Source organism: Numida meleagris, chromosome 3 (assembly GCF_002078875.1).
Source record: "Numida meleagris isolate 19003 breed g44 Domestic line chromosome 3, NumMel1.0, whole genome shotgun sequence".
NCBI lineage: Eukaryota > Metazoa > Chordata > Aves > Galliformes > Numididae > Numida > Numida meleagris.
Window position 1 is genome coordinate 106,916,700 of NC_034411.1, and position 18,773 is coordinate 106,935,472.

At 49.5% G+C, this 18,773-nt stretch overlaps 1 protein-coding gene and 1 long non-coding RNA gene across 4 annotated transcripts in view; one reads left to right on the plus strand and one right to left on the minus strand.

Moving 5' to 3' along the window:
- The window catches only part of FZD3 (frizzled class receptor 3), a 52,777-nt gene extending 35,989 nt beyond the window's left edge, over positions 1-16,788 (plus strand). For both annotated transcript variants that reach the window (XM_021390599.1, XM_021390600.1), the window contains 3 exons: positions 10,391-10,539; positions 12,016-12,249; positions 13,339-16,788. In XM_021390599.1, the coding sequence (XP_021246274.1) occupies positions 10,391-10,539; positions 12,016-12,249; positions 13,339-13,552 (597 nt within the window). In that variant the 3' untranslated portion in view covers positions 13,553-16,788. The remainder of the gene's footprint in view (positions 1-10,390; positions 10,540-12,015; positions 12,250-13,338) is intronic.
- On the minus strand, positions 12,255-18,766 carry LOC110395777. 2 transcript variants are annotated; one of them, XR_002436626.1, is made up of 3 exons: positions 17,990-18,766; positions 17,132-17,210; positions 12,255-12,386 (listed from the first exon to the last, which is right to left on the minus strand). It is a non-coding gene; the product is annotated as an uncharacterized LOC110395777 (long non-coding RNA). The 2 variants fall into 2 exon arrangements; XR_002436625.1 differs by lacking the exon at positions 12,255-12,386 and adding an exon at positions 16,588-16,693.

Sequence of the window (18,773 nt, forward strand, 5' to 3'; positions counted from 1 at the left end):
TTCGTAGCAGGTGCTAGATACTGGCTTGGCTTTTTGCTCTGCAATCCTGACCCACTGGTTAGCTTTTGAAGTTTGTGTCTTACTTCCCAATTTCTACCTTGTGCTCTGATGGAGCGTGTCGTGCTTAGGTAACCAAGCCACAGAAGTGATGGGCTGGGAGAGGTGGTTTTGGTCAGTCACTTTGCAGAATCAGTTGAGTTAAAGAGGCCTCTGGGCATCCCCTGATCCAACCTTCTGCTCAAGCAGGGTCAGCCCAGGACCATGGCCAGCCAGGTGGTGAATTTCTGTTGCCATAAGAGCTAGAAATATCTGATGTAAGTTAAAAGTAGAGTAAAAGGAGAAAAAAGAAGTTAGAAGTGCAAACAGTTGCTGTTATATAGTCGTGACCTCCAGGCAGAGGTGTTTACTTCTTCACAAGGAGACTGGCAGAGTTTTCGTAGAACCATAGAATATCTTGGGTTGGAAGGGACCCTGAAGATCATCTAGTTCCATCCCCCTGCAGTTCCTCTTTTTGTTCCTCTTGGGAGTGACAAAGGCAATCAAACGGGGACACAGTGACTTACTCTGATCTATGGACACGTGCCTTAAAACTGAGATAAATTTGGCTACAAAATGAGATAGATACTGAGGAAAATCTGTCTCCAAGGTTGGTTGCAATGCGCGTTCCTCTTATGAAAAGTCAGCATTCAAATGGTCAGTGTGGCCTTGCTCTCTGCAATGGCAGATTGTGATGTTAAAAGCTTTTTCCTCTTTCGTTCCTCCGATAGTTGAACTGTGTAAAGTGGTTTAGGCCTGAAAAAGTTAATTGGACTGATCCACAAGATCAGGTATTCTGCAAAATAGGGAAGGTCTTGAGTTAAGGTACATTCCTGTTAATTCCGAGCGTATCCAGACTCCCCACAGCTTTCTCAAATGCCTCAGGGCTGGGCTGGGCACTGTGCTGGTGGGAAAGACACCTAATTTAGATGTTAAAGAGAAGCAAGAGGAAAAAACTATTTCAAAGGCATTTGCTATCCCAGTGAGTCTTTGAGAAATGAAACCAAGCGCTACGAATTATCTTTGCTTGTGATCTGGTATTCACAACTTGCCCAACCACGTGGGCAAGAACATCTCATTGGGTTGAAACACTTTGGTGCTTAACTCGCTGCGAGTAAACGCGGCGCTCCCTACTTGTCTTATAGCTGTTATTTAGAAGAATGGAAGGAGATGTGGGTAGCACATTTGATTCACCGTAGATGGGGAAGACTTGATGGCAGGATAAGTTCAGAACAAACTGCAAAGCCTGGTTTTGTATTGGAAACTCACTTTTTTTATTATTTTTCATTAGGAACTTGGTTTCGTGCTGGGTGCTGAATATCCAGCCAGTCCTGCTCAGCCATTGTTGCAGTGTATTGCAGGTAGCTTACGAAGCACAGAAATAAACGCCGTGACAGGAGTGCACGTGGACATGGAAGGCTCTCAAATGGATGCGTTCACCTGCGGACACTGTTTCCAACAGATTTAACCCAAGAGCAGCGCTAAGCATTTGCACGCTGGCTGCATCCCTTTGTCATATATCTCTTTAGCTTTTTGGGCTTGACCTCGTGTAAGACAGTGAAATTTCAGAGGTAAAATATTGGGCATATACTGGATTGGAATCAGCGTGAAGATGGAAAGAGCAGTTAGTGAGAGCACCGTTCTGTTATCTCATTTCAGACGTGGCTGTGTGAGCCGATCCTCCTGGCTTCCTTTTCTGCCTTGAGGCAGAGATAGGGGCACTTCAGCAGGGCTTTGTTTGTTGCTCAGATGAATCGTACCCTGGCTTAATGTATTGCTTGGTTGAAGAGGTCACATTTGTTCCTACTTAGATGTATTTATAGGAGGATTTTTTACTGGAAAATTCTAGGGACGTTTTGGGGGCAGAGAGAGCAGAGGTTGGGGTTTGGGGTGGAGTTTTTTTTAGTGTTTTTTTTTTTTTTTTCCCCAACTTCTCTTATTCAGAATGGATATGCATCAACACCCTTTACATACACGTTCTAGATCCTGGAAGAAAATGTTTTTTGCTCCTTTTAGAAGACATAAATAAGAATCTAAGAGCACAGTACTCGGAAGGACACAGGATTGTGTCTGGGAATCCCACACAGATAATTTTGCTTTGCTATGTGTAATACAAATCTTGCTTCCATTACTGATGGAGAAGACATTTTTCGCATGAACGATGAGCACGACACAGCTGCTTTTGCTGGTGTCATTTTGACCAAGGTATTGAAGCAGTTCCTGTGCCTTGCCTATCTCCTTAAGTCTTTTCTATTTTCCTTCTGATATTAGCTTTAAAAAATTAGAACCACCACGGTATGTTTAAGTAGTTAACTATTAAGAGTGATGCTCTAAGAAGATGTAATGTCAGCTGCCATTTCTATCAGCAACACAAATAGTCACTCCTGACTATTTTTCCCCCCTCCGCTGGATCTGTTTCACTGAGCCCCAGCCTTGCTACGCAGCGGTGTCAGATGGGTTTTGACTGAAGATGGGAAATCTCACCCACTCACTTCTGCTTATTGCTGGTGTCAGAGAGAAAAGAGAGGATTAATGGTGGTTACCTCAGCTACCAAGAGCTTAAAAAGAAGGAATGTTTTGTTAACGGAGCCTCTTCTCTGTCGGTGGCGGTTCTATGTGTCTAGTGCAGGCACAAAGGAAACCAAGTACAGGCTTGCATATATATATCTGTTAATATTTAAATTATACTGCATTATAGATTGTTGTTCATGTATTAATTGACAATTAACGTTGGAGAACTGGATTTTAGTATTAGCGGTAATTTCAGCTGCTGATAGCTTTAGGATCAGGAATTTGTCAGAGTTTGTTTCCCTTTTTCCCAGACACGCTTTTTGATCCAATCCGTTTCCTTACTGCAAGTTTTCAAGGCAGTTTTAGATGTGTCAAAATTAACTCTTGAGATAAATATCTCTTCATTTCAGACTCCTGGTTTGCCAGCAGTTATAAGTTGTTTTATCTGCTTGGTTTGCATCCCTCTGTAAAGCTGCCCACGTACCGGGGGCGGGGGTACCATTTTGAAGTGCATTTAATTCCCACTTGGCACGGGTTCGTCCTTCCTTTGCCTCGCGCCCGGTGCCCTGAACACACACCGCAGGAGCTCGACTGAAACCTGAGGCCGCGCTTGGCTTCTTGCAGAGCCCTTTCAGCACAGGGAAGCTTTCCTACGAGCAGGTGCCAGCTGAGCAGCGGCGCTGGTGGTGAAGTGCTGGCAGGCTGCAAGCCAGGTGATGGGAGCGCGTGGTCATCTGCATTCGTTCCCTCACTGCTGAGCGGCGCATCTCATCGCGCCTGTTGTTAACAGGGATCGCATAGAGCCCAGCGAGGCCCAGACACGTGCTGCTAGATGTTTCAGCTCAGGTTATGGAGCCCGTGTTTGGGTTTGGTTTCTTCACGCACAGAACAAAGTTTTCCCTCCCCACGCTTCTTGCAAGGCATTTGAATGTAAGCTGGAGATTTGAAACTTTGCGATGGTCAAGTGGAGTTGCGTGCAGCTGAGAAACGCTCTCGTAGCCGTCTGTCTTTTCCCATGGCTGCACTGTGGGTGAAGGGTAACCCTTGTTGACACGGGCTTTATTTTCACGCACAAGTGCTTTAGGACAATTGCGCCCGCAGACCAAAGAGAAGAAAAGATGGGGCTTGCAGACATCTTACCAAAAACAGTGACGAGAAGTCGTCGTTGAGATGTAGGCTCTGCCTCTTTGGGCGTGCAGATGAAGCTGGGTAGTTTCCCTGTTGTAATTTGCAGCCATATCGCGCGTTTTCCGCTTTTTGTCATTTTCTTCGCTAATCGGGGGTTTTGCCGTGATCTTTTTAAATACAAAATCTCAGCTGCTTTACCATCTGTGGTACAGTGGGCCCTCAGAAACATGCGGGGGAGTGCACTGAGCTGGATGAAGAAAAGAGGCTTTGTTGAGAAATGTCTTAGCACCACTTGTGTGTGGCACAGGCATAAAGGGAATAGATTTAGAGATGTCTATAAATCTCGATTTCTCCTCCCTCTTTTTCATTAGTTGTTGTTTAGAATTCCTCTTAGAAGAGGTAATGGATTTGCTTAAATCTGCCCCGAGGAACTGCTTCTCGTTGAGTATAATTATTCTGTCCTCAACAAAAAAAAAAGGTGAGATAAAAACATCTTTTCCTTATTGCTGTTTACCCAGAAGAGACCGAGCAAATGGGAACGATGAGCTAGACTTCTCTGAAAAAACAGATTAATGTCAACTCCAAAAAGCGGCGTTAAGCCCAGTGCTACACTGTGCCCAGCAGTGATGTAGGCAATTCCTCCTGCCTTAAATGCCCAGGAAAAACAATATATTCCATCTAATTTCCTGGAATTCTCTTTAGCTTTAGTAATATCAGTGCTCTCTGCGTGCACATCTAGGACTGATTAATCCTACATAGTATGCACCGCATTCTCTTATCTCACCTTCACATGCATATCATTTCCAGCGCATTAACATATTGAGTGAAAGCAATCATTTCATCCATGTGAGTCATTTCTGTCTGGTTTTTTTTTCTTTCTAATTGGATTGACTGAGCTAGAGACAAAGGGAAATGCTGATTTCTCAGCCGTTATCTTCAGGCAGGCGGAGTGGTCCATGTACCTATGTGAGACTCCTCAAGGTCACTTTTTTTTTCTGTTTTCTTTTTATTCCCCATTTTGCTGGAGGTGACTTGTCAGAGGAGGTCAGGTCTTGCTATTTTTGAGTTCTCAGTTTCACTCCGTTCTCTTTTTAATAAGCAGCTTTCATATCTAGAACAGCCTTTAGTTCTGATTATCAAGGAAGCACTCTTGTTCCGTTGATATTAAAATGATGGGAAAAACTTTGAGGTTGGAACGCTGATTTCACAGAACCTCAAGGGATCGTGGAATCCAGCCCCCTGCTAAAGCAGCTCCCTGCAGCAGGTCGCACAGCTCGGTGTCCAGGCATTGGCTGATGATTCTGACCCTTTTCCCTGGTTTCCAGGTTGCTCGGGGGTGTTGGACAGCCATGCCAACATGGCAGCAGGCCAGCTGGCAAGTGGAACATCTTTGGTTTGGTGTGGACTGCACGTTTCTGCCAGAATCTCAGCAAAAGCTGAACCCTGGTGTTTGTAAGGCTAATGGTTCTGCCTTGCACTGAGTTCCAGTTGGGTGGCTGTCGCTGTGCTCTCTAGTAGTCTCTAGTGACTACTGCAGGGTTTGTCTTATGAGCTCAGAGATGCTAAATTGCATTTCTGCCTTTATTCCTTTTCTCGCTTGTGTTTCCCTTGTATCATTATTTTTCAGGTGTTTTTAAAACTTCAGTCTTAGAAGAATATTTGCATTGAAACTGACAGCTCTGATGGTTGTACCACTGACAGTGGTTTCTGTTCTGAAGGCTTTGGCTTTGCAGGACATTGTAATTCCAGATGCCATATCTCTAGTGTCACAGGGCACAACGAGCGCAACAAAATCCAGCTCCTGCTGTGAGTGCTTTGAGAGATTGCTGAGTGGTGTAATGTAATGAAGTTCAGAATAGTCTGTAAACAGAAAGGTATTTCATAGGAAGATAACTGAGAGATATTTACTCCCTCCATGTAAATATATTTTTTTCTAATCCTGAAATTTTATTACCTGAAGACTCTACTTAAAGACAATAGATAAGTCGTAACAGTGGAATGCAATTAGGTATAGGAGCTAAGCCCGCCTGTAAGACTTGTCCTGAGTTCTGGGATGTATTTCTCAGTCTTGGGAAACATCTGCTGAGCATGACATGGGAAACCCAAGAAGGATGTACAGGTGTGTGTAGCCATGCAGAAGAAGGGTAGGAAGGGATGCAGTTAGTTTTAGAAACCCGTAAGGGACATTGGAAATAGCTGCTAACGTGGAAGGCTGTGCTGGCAGGGTGATAACGTGCTCATGTGTGAAGTGCAATTGGAAATGAGAATGATGTGGCAAAGTGGAGGAGCTGAGGGCTGGAGCTGGAGAACTGAGTGGGTTCATGTGCCATTCCTATATGTTCAAGGAGGAGAACGTGATGCCAAAGTAGAGATTAATGCTGCAGAGATTTTAAGCCAAATACATTGTCAGCAGCGGAGCTGACAGGAATCCCGTTTTCTGATTCATTAGATTTTTTGTTTGTTCTCTGGACTCACTGCTTAATTCCAAATTAAGTGCTAATATCTGAAGTCAAAGAGCTATTTTTTTTTTTTTTCTGAATGGCGGCAGGAGCTTCTGGTACCAATCAGAGAGCGGGCACTCGGGCAGTCTCTCTAATTACAAACCATTGCTAGCGCTTAAAAAAATTAGTCGCTGCGATTGAACGCTGTCTTTCCTTTCAAGATAAAGCCACAAACTGCATGGCATCCCGACTGCTTCGCTGGGACCCAGCTTTCCCTTGGCGAGCAGGCGGTTCTCCCAGCAGTCATTTCCTGAAGCTGCAGAATCAGCGCGGCCTGGGATTGTCACAAGGCAGCTGCAGCATCCTGCCTGGTGGGATGGAGCGGCCGGCAGCGCAGCACGCCTGCTAACGGCAGCTCCTGGCTGGCACTGAGTAAGGGCGGAGGCGTTGGAGGCGAGGTGTCGGGCTGCAGCCGTGAGTCAAAGCCTTTCTGCTCGTCCTGTGGGAGCCCTTTTCAAGGAGATGGATGAGGACGGGCCTGCAGCGCTGTGGCAGGCTGCTCCGCTGCGTCAGCCGAGCTGTTCTTCCTGTCGATGAGGAGACTCCGGTGCAGACAAAAGACTTCTACTGAAAACCGCTGCTGATCTACGGACTGAATGATTTCCTTCTTGTAGAGCGCCAGGGAAACTCAAGTGAAATCCTTCTAAAATAGAATGCTTTGTATTGCAGAGGTACTGTAGAGGCAGTTTTCATAAGGGTGGATTTCTTGGGCGCACAGGTTGAATTCTTGGGAAAAAAAAAAAAGTGCTTTGGATGCATTTGGTGTTGTGAGATGGATCCGCAGAGCTGGCGCCAACGCCCGACATCTCTGGTGAACCCGTTTCCTGCAGAATGGCCTCTAGCCCATTGAGGTGGTAATCTTAATGCTTTTATTGCATTGCTTTATTTATTTTTAGCTTGGGTTAGGTTGGCCCAAGTTGCACAGACTGAACACGCTGCTTTAATTTCCACTCTGGGCGTATAGCAGCTCGGTAGTTATGAAGTAATTCTGGAGAATATTTGCTAATGTTTTGTCATAATTGTTCTAACAATTGTTTTAATGTGATCCAATGGGCAAAGTTAATGGACGGAGCTTACGTTCTCCTGCGGTAACCAGGAAAGTGCATCTGAGAGCAAGAAACAAGAGGCATCAGTGCTTTGTGCGATAGCTCTCAGCCATTCCGCGGCGCAGGACCTGAATGCTCGTATTTACTCTGCTCAGAACAGCGTTGCCGTGTGGCTTCTGGCATTGAGAGCCAGAAAGGCTTCCTTTAGTTTCTTTCAGAAGTCTCCGGACCCTGCTGTGACTGTTTCCTGCAGACCTGACCCATTCTGAAGCTGCTGAAGAATGGGCTGTCTTCTTCACCAGCTCTTACACCAGGGCTGCGTCATGTTGGCCGTTCCCAATCGTATAGGCGCTTGGAGTTGCTCAGTTCTTCAGCTTGTGCTGCCCCGTAGCCAGGGAGGTTGCATGGATCCTCATTTGCTTGTTGAGTAAAACAGGCAAGTTGCAAAATTTTAATGAACTGGGAAAATAATTTGATTTTACGGAGAGAAATGCTACTGCATTTTGCTGAGAAATGAGCAGCACGTGTATAATACTCTAAATTTCAAAGCAGTGACAGTGATGGAAGTGGTTATGAAAGTGAGACTGTCAGATCAGATCCCCTTTGGTCTTTCCCCGCTTCCTCTGCTTTCAACAAAAGGATGAGTTAATTTGAATTTCATTGCTTTTTATCCTTAGGGAAATATCAAATGATCAGCCTTATTGTGGAACCGTGCCCCAAAGGAGGGGGACAGGTGTTGGGTTTGTGCTTTCACTCCACATGTGCAGCAAGCTCATTAATTTGTGATTTCATACGTTGCAGTGGGAAGAGGCCACTGGTCTCTGTCACTAGAAAGCAACCGTGATTGATCGTTCAGGGGCAGAAGGGGAAGATACTCAGAAATTAGTTATATAAGCATCTTAAATTAACAGTGTGCCTACAAAGAGGCATTGTTTTTCCCCGGAGGAATGCTGAAATGGATGTTTTTAACCTCCTTTCTGAACACCTGCTACCGTGGGTTCGCCAGGGAAGTGGTGCGTTCGCACCGACGTCTTTCTGTGCTCAGCAAGGGAAGTGTTTCACAGCCTGCACCAGCCCAGCTGCAGCACCAGCCCGGCAGATGGGAGCAGGGGTGGGCTGGGAAGTCTTGCTATCACGTGTGCCATCTTTGTAGCTGACAGAACTTGTTTGTTGGTCTTCACTCGGCGAAGCATCAGTGCCCGTGCTGCTGGCGGGACGTGCCCGAGCAGAGCAGAGCAGAGCAGAGCAGTGCAGTGCAGAGCAGAGCACACTGCCTGCATTGCAGCTCCGTCTCAGCCCGCTTCCCTACTAGCTGGGTGCCTCTGAAGACCTGGAGCTGCACAGCAGGGCAGGTTCGGTGCAGGCACTTAGGTCTGTACAACCTTACCTCCGTACGGTGCGTGAGGTTTGGGTATTCCAGGGCAAAGTATTTCATGTGTCGTGCATATCTGTAGCCTTGCCAAAGGCTGTAATATCTGTGTTGTAGGTTGTACTTTGACTGCTCCTAAATAGCTGTGCAGCACAGCAAACGTGGAGGTCCCCTGGATTTCAATAGCAGGAATCTGAGGGTAAGCACAAGGGAGCTGCCGTGTGGTTTTACTGCTATTAAAAACCATTTCTTTGTCTTAATGAAAGAAAATGGCAGCATTTGGGGTTTGGAATTACATCAGTGCCATACTTTTTGGAAATGAGCTCGGAGGCTTTGGGTTTAAGCACACGATAGTTTTATATTCCTAGAACAGTCATTTCAAGCCTTATTTTTCCTTTGTTAATTGCAATTAACTTCTCCTAATCCGCATACATGTTGTTTAAAACAGGTGCAGTCACTTTAGCATTAATGATTAGGGAGCCCAACATGTGTTTCTCCTTGAGTTGGAAGCTTATGGTCGAGAAATGCGCTCGCTGATGGTTAACAGCTTGTTTTCCCAGTGAGTAGGATGCTCTTCTTTTCACCCGGAGGTGTTTGGTGAATTGACTGATTTTGACTTTTGCTTGGAATGATTTGCAACACCCAGCACAAATGCACGGAGCCAGAAGCTTTGATATCAAATGATTTAATGCAATATCTTCAGGGAAGTAATATCTGCTCCTTAGTGGGTTAAGGATGCCTACTGTATTCAGCACCTTGTTTCTGTTGGCTGTAGCATACAGCGGCCCGACTCCACCCAGGACATGGATCGTTTTTTATTGGGTCACTGTTAATATATTTATTTCTTTTTCTTGGGTGAAACCTCACAAAATGACTCCAAAACCACCCAGAAAACTCACGTTAACTCATGGTTACTGCATGCAAGGCCGGGAGGTCTGCAGTCTGATGTAAAACACGTTGAGCAGTGCTGAGGAGAGAACTCACTGGGGAAGGGCCTCGATCCTATTTCATGCAGAGATGAACTCTGAGAAATAGAATCGTGCTTGTGATGCTTCTAAATTAAATTCTGCATCCTCAGCTCTTCAAGATTTGCCCTTGACAGCTCACTTCTGGGGTTGGGTTGTTGACTCCAGCGAGGGCCTCGATGCCTGTTTGTTCTAGAGCAGCCTTACAGACCTAGCTGCAAATTACGTCTTCGTATTTTCTTCTGCGCCTTTTCCAAACAACTCCTTTTTGGATGAATATTTGCAAAAATCTGCAAAAATATTTGCAAGAATCCAGCTGGTCACGCCGAATAAATGGGGAGAGGTCGGAGTCAGCAATAAGGTGCCTTCGTACCTTGGTGATGCCTTGAGTTCCCAAGGGAAGGAAAGCAAGGGTGAAGCCCTCCGTGAATGCTGAGGAATAAAGGGTCAGTATTGGGCATCCCGTGAAGCCTTTCAGGGGGATTTTTCCCAACAGCGAATGGAGCACCTGGTTTTATATAGGTTAGTTCTGTCAAAGAAATGAGTCTTTATGACTTGCAGACTAGAAAATATTTCACAGTTATTCAGGGCGCAGACAAAAGACCAGAAGTACAAATAAAGGCCGGGACCTCACAGCGGTTGGGTCTTTTGTTTCACTCCGCAGAGGAGCGTACATCGCATTCGGTCATGCTCTCTAGAGCCACGAAACAAAGGAACCCTGTTGATGTTTACTTTGGCTCAAGGCACAGACAGTTATTTTAGATGAGTTAATAAGAGGAGAAGCGAGCTGTGATGGTTTGTGTGATGTTCTTTTTGGTCTCTTTCTCTCCGCAGGTCACTCAGATGAGTCGTCCAGATCTGATCCTCTTTCTCATGAAATATCTCATGGCTTTGGTAGTTGGGATACCCTCTGTCTTCTGGGTTGGAAGCAAAAAGACCTGTTTTGAGTGGGCCAGCTTTTTCCACGGACGCAGGAAAAAAGAGTGAGTACTGAGACAGACAAACTAGCTGAGTGCTGGCTAAAGTCCTCCTCCTTGTAGTCCTGGCACTACTTTGATCAGTTTTCAAAATGAGAGTTAGCTTTCAGTTAAATACTACAGCTTCTCTGCTGTACACTGAGAAGTGGAATTGAAGGCTGTCATTTGTAAAGGCACCTATCTATCCCACTCAATCACATCATTAAATGGAAATTAAACCTAAGTTGTTTTCACCGTGATTGCAGTTAAAAGCAATTGTCTCTGCGTTTAATCTTCCCATATGCATCTGACCATAAAGCCCAAGCGGTCTGATAAAATTACGGTTAAGACTGTGTTATAGCTTCTTTAAGGCCAAAATTAATTTAGGCTGAGATATGGCATAGATTTAGAGACAGTGTATTTGATTATATAACAGCAATGAATATCTAGTTTCATAATCATAAATATTGTCTCATAAGTGGCTGTTTCAAAATAGATCTGCAAACATAGCAAGCCTTTCAGCGGCTGCCCCAATGCCATTGGCTTCCCACCCATAGCAGAACTGACCCTCTGCTGAGCTTCAAGTAAAATTACTTGTGTAGAGTAGGAGCAAATGCTGATTTATCCAAAAGAGAACTTTGTAAGACACACACATGGCTAACACCAACTTAATAAGATTTTAATGCACGTACCTACATTTAGTTGGGATTTGCTTGGAGGTGATGTACTTGTTTGGTGGGCAGAGAGCAGGACCAGAGGTAACGAAGGCAGCAGAGGCCGCTAGGGTGCTGCTGCATCTGGTTCTGCTGCCTTGGCAGTGGTGGGGGCTCCCATCTCCGTGTCTGTGTGCCAGCAGCAGCAGCACAGCCCCCTGAGCCTCCTTCTCCTGCCACGTGTGTTGGGCAGGTGGGAAGCTGTGCTAGCACGTCCTTTCATCACAGCACGGCGGAGCAGCCAAGCACGGGTCCCTCTGCCAGCCCTTTGCAGCGAGGGATTTCAGCAAGCAGAGGGGCTGCGGGGCTGTAACCGCTGATCCAAGGGCCAGCAGCCGTTGCTTATGCATTAGCATGTATGTTGCATTCCTTTCTGCTGGTGTTCTCTTCCTGCAGCTGGTTTTATCCTGATGTAGGATACTCATCGCAGTGAGGAAGCTGCTTTCTCCTGTTTCCTGAGGAGCAGTTCCCTGGGCAATCAGGGCCTGCTGAGTCACAGCTCTGTCCCCAGGAGGTTTTTGTAACAGTATTTGCAAACTGAGGCCATGAGCAAACATGCTGCAATAATTTCACATGTCTAGGCTGGAGAATCAGGTACAGAGAGTGAAGGATTCGAGAATATGAACTTTGCTGCAATACCCAAAAGTAGAGGTGCTTTAGAATTAAGCAAATAGAGCCACGATAATGTAAGTTCTGCTTGTAAAATACTTGTAGTGTTGTTACTGTGATTAGCTTATGCCTCTTATTGCAGTCATTAACATTAACCATTCACACCGCATGCCTTGTTCAGAGTTGTCAATGAGAGCCGCCAGGTGCTGCAGGAGCCAGATTTCGCTCAGTCTCTTCTGAGGGATCCCAACACCCCCATCATCCGCAAGTCCAGGGGCACCTCCACCCAGGGCACGTCCACCCACGCCTCCTCCACCCAGCTGGCCATGCTGGACGACCAGAGGAGCAAGGCAGGCAGCGTCCACAGCAAAGTGAGCAGCTACCACGGCAGCCTGCATCGCTCACGTGACGGCCGGTGCGTTTCCTTCTCTTCCACGTTCTGTATGCAGTGGGACGAGCTCTGAGAGCCAGAGGTTTGGCCATCGTATTGCTGGAGCTGCAGTTCTGCTCATGTTTGTGTTCTCTGATTGCGTCCCCTCTCCATTTTAGTGTCTAGATCAGAAAAAGATAAATCACTATGTCATTTTTAGAGTCTGTGTCACATGAGTTATGCAGCGTGAGTGTGCTTAGCAGAGGGTTTCCTGCAAACACCTGTGTTGGGCCCCTCACTACAAAAAAGACATCGAGGCGCTGGAGCACGTCCAGAGAAGAGCAGAGGAGCAGTGAGGGGCTGGAGCACAAGTGTGATGGGGAGCGGCTGAGGGAGCTGGGATGGGTCAGTGTGGGGAAGAGGAGCTCAGGGGAGACCTCGACACTCTTACAGCTCCTGAAAGGAGGTTGTGGTGAGGTGGGGGTCGGCCTCAGCTCCCAGGTAACAGTGATAGGACGAGAGGTGATGGCCTCAAGTTGTGCCAGGGGAGGTTCAGGTTGGGGATTAGGAAATGTTTCTTCTTAGAGAGTGGTGCTGCAGTGGCACAGGCTGCCCAGGGAGGTGGTGGAGTCGCTGTCCCTGGGGGTGTTCCAGAGCTGTGGGGATGTGGCACTGAGGGACGTGGTCAGTGGGCATGGTGGGGGTAGGCTGGGCTTGGACTGGGTGATCTTAGAGGTCTTTTCTAACCTGAACGACTCTCTGATTCTGTGATCTAAGTGCATGGGAAATCAGAGCTCTCCCCACATCAGTGCAGTGCTTTGGTGGCTGCTTTTGTGTGCTTGTCCACAAAATAAACAACAATCAAACAGTAACCTGAGGAGGGGCTAAGCTTCATAACACCATTTACCATCAAGTATTCGCTCACCTCATTATCAATACCCTTTGCAGCACTACGAGCGGTGTAAAGAATAATTTGCCCGAGGCCGAATGAGCTGAATGGCTGAGCCAAGCGGAGACAACTGCTCCCCGTGGAAGCAGAGGATCTGTGTGCACGTGTTAGCCCACGCACCGAGATCTATTTCCATTCTCTCCCGACTGCCGTGCCGATAACCGTCCCCTCTGTTTGCACACCAGGTACACCCCCTGCAGCTACCGAGGCGTAGAGGAAAGGCTTCCTCACGGCAGCATGTCCCGGCTCACCGACCACTCCCGGCACAGCAGCTCCCATCGGCTCAACGAGCAGTCGCGCCACAGCAGCATCAGGGACCTGAGCAGCAACCCGCTGACACACATCACGCACGGGACCAGCATGAACCGCGTCATCGAGGAGGACGGGACCAGCGCTTGACCCGCTGCGTCGGCTCGCGGCCATCTCGGCCCCGCGGCGGCGCTCGGTGTTACCATGGCTCTTGGCAGGTGCTGCTTTTGTGCATCAGGAAGCCGAGGCCGGCTTCTCCGTCCTGAAGCCACTGTTCTCATGCCTGCATCAGAGCTCGCCTTCAGCAAGCTTGAGTCACTGAGCACGAAGCTGGTTGCCTCATTTGGGCCTATCTGTAGGTAATTATTTATTTGAGAACTGTTATTTACCCGTCAGCCACCGCTGCTGAATTCCTTATTCTTTACGAAAAATCGTCCCCTCCCTCCGACATGTCTTCACGTCAGCAGGTGCCACCACCAAGACCTCGCTGCCAGAGTCACGCCGACACGTTTTCTAATGGGCGTAAGGAAACTCTCTGAATATTGAAGGAATTCCTCCGTGCAGCTCTTGCATCTCTGACCCGATAACAAACCGACCCTTGATTTCACAGAGGGAGGGCCCCATACTCAGTGCTGTACAAAGGACGTCTGGGAGATAGCGGCAGGCGTTTGTAACAGAGAACACTGGAAATGCAGCAGAGGAACGAGCGTTTGGGAGAGGAGAGGAGATGGCTGAGGATCACCAGCTCCTCCCAGGGCTGCTCAGGCTCAGCTGTGGGGATGGGGGGAGGGAGGGGGGAGGAAGGAGGCAAGGAAGGGCGCTTTTTGTAGAACTTGCATTGTCCTTGCTTTTTTTTACAAAATACTATTTAAATTTTCTACTTGTTTACAATTTCTGTAGGAAGAGAGGAATTTTAAAACCAGTTACCTAGATAATATTCAGCCACTTATTTTTAGATTAATGTACAAAAGCTGAGATCGCCCGTTCCCGATCTCTTTAAAAATGGAAAGAGCTGAAGTCGTCCCCCAAACCGGGATGCGCAGCCTTCTCCTCGCCAACAGAACAAACCCTGCTGACCGACCCACGGAGCAGTGAGGAAGGCTGGGGCCGAAACAGTGGCAAGGAGCTCCCTCAGGGCTGGGCTGTGTTCCCCTCTGGCCCTGGGGCTTTGCTCTGTGCTGAGCAGGTTGGGCAGTGGGGCGTGGAGCTGAGCCCCCGTCCCGCCGCCTTGCTGTTGGAGGAGCAGACAGGTATCCGTGCTTTCATGGTCAACCTCTACTCCGGGTTGTTTTCGTTTCATTCCCTACCGTAGGTTGACAGCAGAGGATTCTCAGTTTGGGCTTTTTTGGTGTGTGAGTGGTTTGTAGGGTACAGCAAGTCTTCGCTGGCACTGCAGGCAGAAGTCAGGGTGCGTTCCAGATGGCCGCTGATCTTCGGAGGCATCCGCTCCGCGCGAGGCAGCGCTGGCTGCATCTAAACCTACCTCAGTAATTAGTGCAGATCTCTGCTGGGAGACGAATACCTATTTTTTCATTGTCCTTGCATCATTCCCTCTTTCACCTGCTTGAGGCGTGTTGAAAAGCCTTTGTACGTGTTTAGATGGCACAGCCTGGAGGGCAGCAATAGGGCAAGAAGCGCGATGCACGCTTCAGAGGCTTCTGAGAAGGGCAGAGACTGAGCAGTGCTGCGATGACTCATGTTAATTGCAGCTGATGACACAACAGCAAAGCACGTAGCTGTGCACTCTTTGAAATCAGAAGTTGCTCTGGGACTCACGGTGGCCTTTAGGAAGATATTTACTGTCACCTGTCTGGCTCGCTCCCACCGGGCTTCTGTTCCAAAGGAGAAGCACAAACCAAACCAACAGCAAATCCCACAGCTCGGAAGGGCTCTGCGCCCTCCTGCTCACTGCGCGTTGCAGAGGGGACACTCTGGGGCAGAGGGCTCTGTGCTCACCCTGTGTCCCTGTTTGCAGGGATGCACATGGTGCACTAGAGCAGCCCCTTAGGGCAGGCGGCTGTGGGAGACTGTGGAGGGAGTCACACTGAAGTAACGAAGGTCAAGTGTTTATGTCCATCTCCTTGGCTGAATTTCCAGTCCTTCTTTCTTGTTAATTGCAGCAGTGCTTCGACTTGCTTAGAGGCAGGGAGGGGAGTGGAGGAGGTCTGAAATACATCCTCCCAGAAGTTAGTTAATTTGTGAGGTTTAATCCCTGTGTTGTTTCCAGGTGGGTGTATTCAAGCAGTCCCTTGCTCACGTATCCCATACACAAGGATGGAGAGCACTCTAGTCACCCAGAAAGGGAATTCAGATGGAAAAGCTTAGGTTTTTCGTCAGCCCTACCTCTGTAACCCCAAGCCCTTCCTTTTATCTGCCAAACCTGAACCAGCACGCTGCTCCTGCACGGCATTCCTCCTCCTCAGGACTCAAAGACCTCCTTCCTAACAGCCTATTTCAGGGGGAAGGTGGCCTCATCCTGGATGCAGTTGCAGGGCTCGGGCTGCCAAACCTTCATATCTGGGGCTGTGGAAGGTCCCTGGGGTACCCGGGCACATTTAGGTGGTGCTTTCCTGCTGGCTCCCCCCACTCCCATCATGGAATCGTGAATCCGCGCTGTGCTTGTGCTACACAGAAAGGCGGCACAGATCCCCCTCCCTGCTGGGTCCCCAGGGGTCATCTTTTGGGAAGCCTAAGAGCCAAACAGCAGCAAAAAGCCTCACTTGTCTGTAAATTCCTCTGCTCTCAAGTGCTCCGTATTTTCTTAGCGCCTAGACCTCAGCTTAGCAGCATGGGCTTCAGCGATCAGCTGTACAAAGAGCATCCAAGGACAGATGAGCAGCACCCACTGCATTGGGGCCTGCGCCCCTGTCCTAAATCCAGGTGGAAGCGGGGCACGCGCTGCCAAATGCTCCCGGCCTGGGGGCTGCTGCAGGAGCCCACGAGGTGCCCACAGCTCAGCGGGGCTGGGGCACCCAGGCTGCAGAGCATCCCCGCGTGGTCCAGCCCTGGCAATCGAATGTAGACTTGAATGTGAAATTCCCCTCCTATGCCAATGTTTTATAAGCGGGTCGGGCTTTATTTTGGCACGCAGCGGAATGTTCTGCGCACATTTTGCCTACAGTGAACGGCTGCGGGGCCGTGGTTGCTCATCCCACGCTGACGTCGGGGCTGTACCTTCATTCTGCTGCTCCGTGCTCCGGCGCGGGGCGGTTCGCTCACGCTCAGCTCCCCATAGGCTCGGTTACAGTAGTCCTGTGTCGGTTTGGTTACGTTTAATTTTTAGCACTTTACCTGTGAGTGTACAAACTGGTTATCCTGTAGTGGGTGTACATTTTCATTTTAGACCTTTAAGAGTTTTTAATAAAACCATGTAAAAAAATCCCGGTCTCGTAGTCAAAAACTGCGGCGGGTCTGGATTCACCCCCCAAGAAGGGTGGGAGGCAGGGAGCCGAGCTCTGCCGCTGCTGGGCAGCACCCGAGGAAATGTTTGTAGCGCTCACAACATCAAATGCGAACTTTACGTCTTCATGTTTTGCCTCAGAACGCACAGAACATCCTTTGTTTTCCTCCTGCGGGCGTTGCATCCCCCTCGTTCCTGCCCTGCTCCTGTCTGCCGGCTCCGCCACGAAGCAGAGGGCTCCGCTGAGAAATCCCCCCAGGCCCTGCACTGCAGCACAACCCACTGCAAATCCCACCTGGAACTATCAGAAGCAGCCAGCCCCGACATACCTCCGCGGGCTCCTGCGCTGCCTTCAAAGCCCTCTGCTCTCCCCCGTTCCAAGCGCTGCGATCAGATAAGGCGCTGCCTCTGCCAAGAGAAGCAAACCATCTGCTTGGCTGGAGGAAAACGGGATTAGACAGAAGTTAACTTTGCTCCTATTTTTTATTTTTGGCGAGGCAGCCGCTCCCGGGCCGGTTCGCCCTTGCAGGGGGTCTGGGGGCTTTCCCAGAGCCCTCGGGGTGCTGCACACAGGGAACCTTGCCCTCTGCTCCCACGGTCAGCAGGGCTCATCTCAAACCGTTTGCGGATGCGTGTTCTTTGTCCTGAAGCACCAACTGCCCTCGAGGGTATTGGGGTAGGGGGACTCGTAAAGGAGAGCTCGGAACAAGGGGGATGCAGGGAGGACGCTTTGCCACGCGGGGATGGAGGCTGCTCGTTGGGGTGGGTGGGTGCTCACAGGGAGGGAGAGATGGTTGCAGGGAGGAAGGGATGCTCACGGGGATGAATGGAAGCTCGTGGGATGGAGGGATGCTCAGGATGGGGATGTCTCCCGGCCGCAGCGCTGCGGAGAGGCCCAGCCGCCGTTGTAGGGGTTTATGGGGGATGCGACTTTGGGGGCAGCACCCTGGCGCCTTGCGGACTCCACGAGGTTTGGGAACCCCAGATGAGCCGTGGGGACCGGGAGGGCTGCGGGAACCGGCCGCCAAGAGCAGCATCCTGGGCCTGCCGGGATTCCTAACGCAACACTGCCACCCCGTGAGCGGCAGCGGCCGGCACCGGGCCACGGGGGGAGCCTGGCACAGCCCGGAGTGGGACCGGGGCCCGGAACCCCCCAGGATTTCACCACCGGTCGCCGACACCGGTACCTGGGAGCTGCCCGGGAGACGCATGCTGGAGCCGGGTGGCTCCTTGGCTGCATCCATGTGTCCACCCGTCCGTTTGTCTGTCTGGGCTTGCGGGGCCGGGCTGGCCCGGGGACACCGTGGCTCATTGCGGATCCTTCCTAACCTCTGCGAGCCCTCCTCGTGCGCAGCACCGCGACGTCCCCTGGGAAGACACCAACCACCGCGCGTCCCCAACCCAGCGCCAATGGGAAAGACCTCCACGAGGACCGGCTCCAACCCCGCCCCGCCCACAGCGGGATCTCACCCCGTGCTGCCCTGGGTCCCATTTCCCTACACATTCGCTAATTACCCCACTGCACTACTTACCCCCACAGCATTAATTACCCCAGCCAATAGCAGGTATTGCCTCCGTGGCATTATTTACCACTCCCCCACCCCACCCCCACTTCACTAATTACCCCTCAGCTGCACTAATTACCCACCCCACATGCCCATATTACCCACCCCTGGCTGCACTAATTACCCCACATCCCCAAATTGCTCCCCCCAGCTGCCCTAATTACCCTTTAGCTGCACTAATTACCTACTCCACATTCACCTACCGCCCTCTAGCTGCACTAATTACCCACCGCAGCTACGCTAATTACTCCTCATCTTCAGTAACTACCCCTCAGCTGTACTAATTACCCACCCCACATGCCCTTATCACCTCCCCTGCCACACTAATTACCCCTACATGGCCCCTTTACCCACCCCACATGCCCTTACTGCCCTTCAGCTGCACTAATTACCCCTCACCTGCACT